This window comes from Accipiter gentilis, chromosome 30 (genome assembly GCF_929443795.1).
Source record: "Accipiter gentilis chromosome 30, bAccGen1.1, whole genome shotgun sequence".
NCBI lineage: Eukaryota > Metazoa > Chordata > Aves > Accipitriformes > Accipitridae > Astur > Astur gentilis.
The window spans coordinates 15,309,323-15,316,987 of record NC_064909.1 but is presented as its reverse complement, the minus strand read 5'-3'; the positions used below and the strand labels follow the sequence as shown (position 1 = coordinate 15,316,987).

The 7,665-nt window shown below is 53.5% G+C and overlaps 1 protein-coding gene across 1 annotated transcript; it reads right to left on the bottom strand.

The window, feature by feature from the left end:
* Positions 1-2,744: 2,744 nt before the first annotated feature.
* On the bottom strand, positions 2,745-3,636 carry MIXL1 (Mix paired-like homeobox). The gene is made up of 2 exons (XM_049833650.1): positions 3,322-3,636; positions 2,745-3,230 (listed from the first exon to the last, which is right to left on the bottom strand). Exons 1-2 carry the CDS (start codon positions 3,634-3,636, stop codon positions 2,745-2,747), a joined length of 801 nt encoding a protein of 266 aa, XP_049689607.1.
* Between the last annotated feature and the right edge of the window lie 4,029 nt (positions 3,637-7,665).

The window sequence follows — 7,665 nt, the reverse complement described above, 5'->3', positions numbered from 1 at the left end:
AATAGCTGTTTTAAAAGGTATTTAGAAACTTTACAAGTGATATTACAAAATAATGCTAAACACTAATTTTGCTGAGTTACCCATGGAAATTTACCTCTAATAATGCAATAGAACATTGCAATGGTCCCTGCAATTGCTTTTGTAATTACGTTACCCATTATTTTGTGGTGTTACCATCTGTTTTGTAAAGAAGACGGAAAGGTCCGCTCCCACCACGCCTTTCATTTAAACAGAGAAAGGTGCCAAAGCCTAACTTAAGGCACACAGGTTTAGTCTGACAGTAACTAACAGTTAACTCAGGAAAAAGGAACTGTTTCCTCGCACCCCTGTCCTTGTCATCTGCTGCTCATAAAACCCGCTAGCATGCCCGTTCAGGGAGCTGTGCTGCTGAAGAACAGTTCACCCTTCTTGTCCAGTTTTCCGCCTGCATAGCACACTGAGCTCGCTCGCTGCCAGGGGCGGTGGGCGCCCATGCTAGCACAAGGGAACAGCAAGGACTGCCTTTTCCAGCAGCAGTACGGTACGGTACGAACCTCCGTACTCCCTTACGGCTCTGTCGGGACTCTGCTTGCATACTGACAAGTTAAGCATATGCATTGAATGCTTTTTGGCAATAGGACTTCCCGATACAAAACACCAGGCAGTCACAGAGGCTAACTGTGCCCTGTTGATAGCAAGCACCCCAAACTGAGGGAGAGAGATGTTGTAGACGCCGGTAGATACCGCTACCAAGAATGGTATTCAGCCATGAGGATTTGGGAACCTGCTTTTCATGACAAACTCATTTCTTACTGGATACAGAATACGTTGTAATCACGACCACGCTCCAATCTTAACTCTGATTCCATAGGTATGGTGCGTTTTTACATGTGGATTCTTAAATGTGCTCTTTCCAACGTGTTTTGTGTTGAAGTGGGTTTTTTAATCATTGCAAGGTAATGTAACATAACGGGAAGATAGATAATTTGTGATAAAAGTATCCATGTACTTTCATATGTCACTTGGCCAACACTCATGGGCAACGTGAATGAGTATACACGCTGCTTCTCTTCAAGAGGCTGCGTTTCCCCTCAGTTGCCAATATGTTGGGTCAGAGTTAATGTTGTTGTGTTTTGGTGAAATACAGTAACAGATACGACTGTTGCTGCTGAATGTGGTGTAAACGTAGTAGGAATCTCAAGAACTCACTATGACTACTGTAACTTAAGTCTGCAGGAGTAGAACAAGTTAGTTTGGTTTCTTAGAGTCAGTAAACTTGAATTCACCCTGCACCCCCAAGAAATAATTGTCTCATCTTCTGTCTCCTCCTGTAAGTACTTCTCTTCTGAGGTCTTCCTGACCTCTAACGTAACCCAAGTCCACTTGGGGCAGACAGCATCTGACTTGGGTTGGTTGGTTGGTTTTTGCTTCATGTGTGTTTCATTGGGGTTTGGGGTTTTTTTCCCAAGGACAAGCTCTGGTTTTTGACAGGAGAATATTAATCAGCAGTCCTGCTATGCCACTTAGCCTTACATGCTTGCAGTTCAACCACAATTCAGCTATCCCAGATCTTGCAAGCACAGGTATGTTATGGGCTGACACTGAGGGATTTTGTTCATTGGTAACCTTATTTTGTGGGGCATGATTTCCGATACAGGGTATTTCTGCCACCAGTACCCAGGTGACTACTTCTGTGCTTCCAAACCATGAGAGCCTCATGGCATTCAGGTGCTCTTCCAGAACTGGCGTCTTGCACCTTGCTCTGAAGTACGGCTTTGTAGGCAGGGAGAATTGGCCTTATCCTCGAAATACTTATATAGTAATATATCCTTCCTTAATAAATTGACTGAATTACAGGAGAGGCTGCTGGTACTACTACTTCTGGTGTTCTCAGTGCAGAGCCATTCAGCCTGCTACCCATCATGCAAACACCTTCTGTGTAGTCCCTAGCATTCAAATTCAAAGCTAAAGCGCCTTTACAGCGTTCACAAAATACTCCTACTTTTCTGTAGTTTAACGTTAACCTTGGCTTAAGTGGCAGAGCCGAGGCTTTTGTCTGAGCATGACAATGATTTGAAGGTTTGGGTTTTGTATTACTTAGGCCGTAAATTTGCATTTTCATTAAGGAATGGGGGTGGTTGCTTAAAGCGAATCTAAAGCAAATGCTGACAGGGCTTAAGGTATTTTTGTAACCTTTCCTTCAGGCCCCCGAGATCCCTTATTCACAGCTGAACTGCAGCCGTGGCTCTCCAGGACCTGGGAAGAGAACCTGCAGCCGGGATATCTGCCACCTCTGTTCTCTGCCCCGCACCATCTGCCGAGGTAAGAAACCTTGTCTATGCCCCAGGTACACACACAAGTAGAGCAAAAACGTAAACCTTTATTTTTATTCCCCCCCCCCCCCCCCCGGTCAAAAAATCCCGACAGGCCACCCCCACTCTTCTACTTTTCTAAGGCCAGCCCCCACCCCCAAAAACACAGTGGATTTGGTTAGCTTTTTGGCTAGAGAAGGTTAAATAGGGATACAAAACAGGCTCACGGAAATCTTTAAATACCGTGTAAAAAGATGCCCTCAGCTGACGGGGCTGACCCCCATCTTCCTTAAATAAATAGGTAAAATCAGTTACTACCGGATAAAGTGCAACAGTCGCAGAGCAGGGGTGAGGTAGCACGGTACCCCGCCGGGACGCGTTTGGCGGGGCAGGACTTCGCACCCAGGCCGGGGGTCCCGGCCCCGGCCCCATCCCCGGCCCCGGGGTCGGCGCTCAGAGGGCTCGGAAGGCGCCGAGGGCGTTCTCCTCCCACTCCGAGCCCGACTCCGAGTACCCGCTGGTGTCCTCGGCGTCCGACACCGGCGAGTACTGCCCGCAGAAGGCGCGGCCCGGCCGGTAGGGACCGGCCGCGCTCCCCACGGCCGCCGGCGGCCCCGCCAAGGAGGCGGCGGCGGCGGCGGCCTCGGCCCCGCCGGGCTGGCTGGGCGGGAAGCCCTCGAAGCCGGGACCGGGGGGGAAGGCGGCGGCCGGCGGCCACTCGTAGGGGACCGAGCCCTCCTCCTTGATCCGGACGATCTGGGCCAGGCCGGGGAGGACGCGGCGGGGCCGCTCCGGGGCGCGCAGGGCGGCGAAGCGGGGCGGCGGGAAGCCCGGCGGCGGCGGCGGCGGCGGCGGCTCGGCGGCCGGGGGGGCGGCGGGGCCGGGCCGGGGCGGTCCCCGCTGGCGGCGGGACTTGGCGCGCCGGTTCTGGAACCAGACCTGAGGGGAGAGAGAGAGAGAGAGACAGAGGGCGGCGGTGAGGGCGGCCCCGGGCGGGGCGGAGCGGAGCGGCGCGGCCGGCGCCCCTCACCTGGATGCGGGACTCGGGGATCTGCGTGGCGTCGGCCAGCTTCTCCCGCAGGTAGATGTCGGGGTACATGGTGTCCTGGAAGACCAGCTCCAGCGTCTCCAGCTGCGCCGCCGTGAAGCTGGTCCGCTTCCGACGCTGCGAGGCCGCCGGCGCCCCCTCCGACGGCTCCGCCGCCGCCGCCCCCCCGGCCCGGCCCGCCGGGGGAAGCGCCCTGAGGGCGGGCGAGGCCGGGCCGGGCCCGCCGCCCCCCGCCCACCTGCCCGCGGGGAAGGCGGGCGGCTCCGCCGGGGGCTCCCCGAAGCGCAGCGCGGACATGGTCAGCGGGCGAGGAGGGGGCCCGGGCCGGCCCGCCGCCCTTTATAGCCGGGGAGGGGGCTCGGCGGGGGGCGGGGGTTCGGCGGGGGGGGGGGGCGGCACGGCCCCGCGGGGAAGGGGGGCGGGGGGCGCCGAGGTCCGGGCACCCCGCCGAGCGGCCGGGGCACCGCGGCCCCACGCGTGCCCGAGGGGGGGGGGGGGGTGACGACGGCTCCCTGCGGGGAACACGGGCGGCGTCCGCCTCGCGTGGGCAAAACAAGCCGGCGCCGGGAGGCTGGCGCCGCGGGTAGGGCCCGGGCCCGGTCCCGGTCCCACAGCTGGGTTATTTCCGATACAACATCTGGGCCGATATACGGTTACGGAGTTGGCTCCCTCCCTCCCGCCGCCGGCGTGGAGGAGGGTGTTTTCCAGCAGCTGCCGGCTCTGGCGAGGGAGGGATCTCGCCTAGTGCGAGACTCAAAGTAAACAAAAGTTAATCCCTTCCCGCGGCCGCTCTGTTTGCAGCGCTCCGCTGCCAGCTGTGCGCCAGGCGTGCGGCCTCCTGCTGCCGCTGCTGCAAAAACATCTCTCTTCTTTTCAGGATGCAAGTTAGATCCACCTGGGGAGCCCCAGCAGCTCAGACCGGGCAGAGACAGACGCTGGTGTCATCGCCTTTTCCACCCACTCGTTAGTGCCCGCGCGCTCCCGCTCGCACTCGCGCAGCCCAGGCGCTTCTGCGATAACTGGTTCCCAGCTGGAGAGAGTCTCGCACCGAAACGTTGCCCGCACGCTCCAACAAGGGTCTATGCCTGACCATCGCCAACGCACTTCAAAATGGGTTTGCCCCCGTTCTGCTTTACGAAAGAACGGTGCTTTGATCGTTAAAAGCCATTTTTCAAAGTTTTGTTCCTAAAGCGTTTGTACCTCTGTGCTTTTACACGTGTACCAATCCGGGTGCTCTCGTTAATGAAGTTTCTGGGTCGTTTGTTCCTGAAATCATGGCCTGTAGTCTGCAGACAGCGGTCAGAAACATGAGACTTGTACAGCGTTCTCAATTAGCTCTGTAACGAGAGGGCACGGTGGTGACAAAGGGCACAGCTGAGTGGTGATCTAGAAAGCTTGGGCAGCATTATTTTACGTTTTTTAATAAAAGACTCAGGGAGGGTTGAATTACTCTGCAGATTCCGTGCAGATTTAGAAGATGCCACAGGTGGCACCAAAAGGGAATTACTCCATATTACATTTACATGATGAGTATTGTAATCTATTTCACATCAAATAACATTTGCTGAAAAATACAAGCAGAGGTTTCTTTCTTGTGTAATGCAGGATAGAGATGTGACATCCTTTAGGTTTCTGAAGGATTTAATCCTGCTTTAAATTATGCCCTTGTAGGGATATTGACTTTAGTTTCTAGGATTTGGCGAAGGTGGATTAAGTACGCCAGACAGAGCAGCTTTTTCAGGGAAATGTGTTTCTTCACACGTGTACACGTGTTTTTCTTTCAGCAGCAGCAGCCCGGGCTCAAGTAGCTGCTGGCACCGCAGGCCCCCGCTGTTCATCCCCATCCTGCTGCTTTCCCTTTAGCTGAGTGGGTTGCTAATCGGTGTGTGAGTCCACACAGCGTGATCAGGGAACTAATCCAAGTTAACTGTACAGTAACAGCAGAAGTTTTTTTCTCCAGATCTGGGATTCCCTGCCCGTGGGTCACCGGCAGCCCCTGGCACGGCCACACAAGCGAGAGGGCACTGCAAGGTGGAGCAGGAGGGAAATGAGGGGATCCCGTCTGGGGGTGCTGGTCGACTGCCGCCACCTGGATCTGACGCTGAGCTGGAGGAGGACAAACCTGAGACAGACTGCCCGGGAGCGTGGTGGTTTTCAGAGTCAGACTTCCCATTAAGATGACTACTTTATCAATGCATACTGAATACAAACTCGGGCAAGAGCGAGTACTGGGAGCTAATAGACCTATTCCCAACTCATAAATCTGGAAATGGGCTGACTCTTTGATCTCTGACTGCTGTGACATCCTTCAGGCCAAAAGCCTTCTCAGTTACCTTGTACTTCACGGTACCAGAGGTGTTCGTAGCTATCTTGTAACAGCAGCTAACATGCTTCCCCTGATGGGGAAATGAATGGAGATGTTTCCCAGGCCTGAAAGCCTTCATTAAGAGACACACATATAACATTTATAAACCACAGGAAAAAAAGAAAAAAAAAAAAAGAAAAAAAAGTCTACTTTGTTACAGTGGAAGAAAAATAACTTCTACATACTAAACTTTGTTGCAACAGATATTGTATAGGAGCCTTGTACACGCAGGTTGACACACTCGTTCTTGCAACACAGAATAGGAAGCCTGTATTCTGCAGCTCTGTAAAATGGGCTAGGTACACCCACGCTACTGTGACTGAATCGTGTGGGCAAAATGGTCCGTGCCCTTAATGCAGCCCAGAATTATACGCACAAAGTATGGGGTTCACGCTCAGTCACTGAATTACCCGTCTGCAGAGAATTGCATTTTCTAGCAGACGTTCCCGGAGTTTACCCATGAGTGGCTGCGGGCAGGCCTGGCCGCGCTGCCTGGCTGCACACCTTCGGTGCTGACCTCTGTTCACTTCCACTCTCTCTGCCTCAGTTTCCTTTTCTGGGCTGGCTGGCTAATACCAGCACGTTGATATATCTCGGTGATGAGTCCTCTTCTGCGTACCAGTGGTATGTGCTGGATGCAAAAGCAGAGCAATTCCGGGGCAAGACCAGAGCCGAGGAATCGTATTTCCTGTTGCTTAAAGCATTACACGCTAATTTCATCTGTGGGATCCTGGTGGCCACCCTTCTGTATTGGCTTGGTTTGAAAGGGGTCTAAGGTTGAAGAAAGGCAAGGGGGACAGTGCTGTAATTGTAAAGGAGTGCCTAGTCAGGTGGAGATCAGAGTAGGAGGCTTTTGCCTCCTCCTAGGCAAGCAGGACGGCACGAAAGACAGCTCTTTGCTTTCTTCTGCCAGTTCTCTCCCCTCCCAATGCTGGCACACCTCTCTGCAGCTCCCACAGAGTGTCATCCCACCGATGTGCTAAAAGCAATGCCTGTGAGGTACTGCAGTGTGCCTCCTGCAGCAAGAAAAAAGCACCGTGTCTGGATTCAGCGGAGCTTCATTTCCCCAACAAGAAGTTTTGCATCCTGCTGTGCCCCTTGTAGTCTGACAAGGAGGTTTCCAATGCCTTGCAGGTGCCAGCATCTGCATGGAGTTATACCTAGGTAAGGGCTGGCAGCATTTAGGAAGACATTCAGACTTTTGTCCCTCCCTGTTCTGCATACTTGCTTTTATTCCTGTCCTGTCTAGGCACAAAGGGGGATTTTACTTCTTCCCTCGAGACGCAGACGCTATGTCATATGTCTAGAAGTGGCTTGCTTTTTGAAATTAAGATGACTAAAATTGAGATAGCTATCTCTAAGGGAAGAGCAGACTGCCTTGTGTAGGTAAGAGAGATTACAGCCTGCTTCAGAGGCTGATGACACTGATCTTCACTATATTTGTCAAGAGAGAAACTCCTTATGCTTTTGTCCATGCTGGGAGTACCTCTGCAGCGAGGTACCTGTGTCCAGGGGACTCTCACAATATGAAATGCGCCTGTACGTGCAATGAAAACATGGTTTTAAGCTTCAGGTGGAGAACACGCTATTGTGTCACCGCTGCCAGCAAGGATAAGACAGGCACCGAAACACTGAGATTTCGGAGAAGAAGGGGGAGATGGGCCCTGTGCAAGGTTTGCTGGCCTGCTGGCTTTTCAGCCTTTTGCATATCAAGCTGGGGAGGTTCCTTCAGGCTGTTGAGGGCCACAAAGTCATCTTTTGAAAGTGCAGATTAAGATCCTGCCTTACGTGACTTGAGGAGCTGGGGCTTGGGAAGCATCCCAGAACACATGGCAAGAGTAGGCAGCAGTGTGACATTCAGTCGTGTCTTCGCTGCCAAAACAAACGCACCCCTTTAGATAACTAATGCACGTGAGCGGTTCTGCTGCTCAGTCCTGGAGCGGATGAGACACGATGGGTTT

What these genes read in the sequence shown, in the direction of transcription:
- MIXL1 (XM_049833650.1), bottom strand. Translation starts at nt 3,636, where the DNA reads ATGTCCGCGCTGCGCTTCGGGGAGCCCCCGGCGGAGCCGCCCGCCTTC. An exon ending in TCCCCGAGTCCCGCATCCAG is followed by an intron (nt 3,231 to 3,321) that starts GTGAGGGGCGCC and finishes CTCTCCCCTCAG; the next exon opens with GTCTGGTTCCAGAACCGGCG.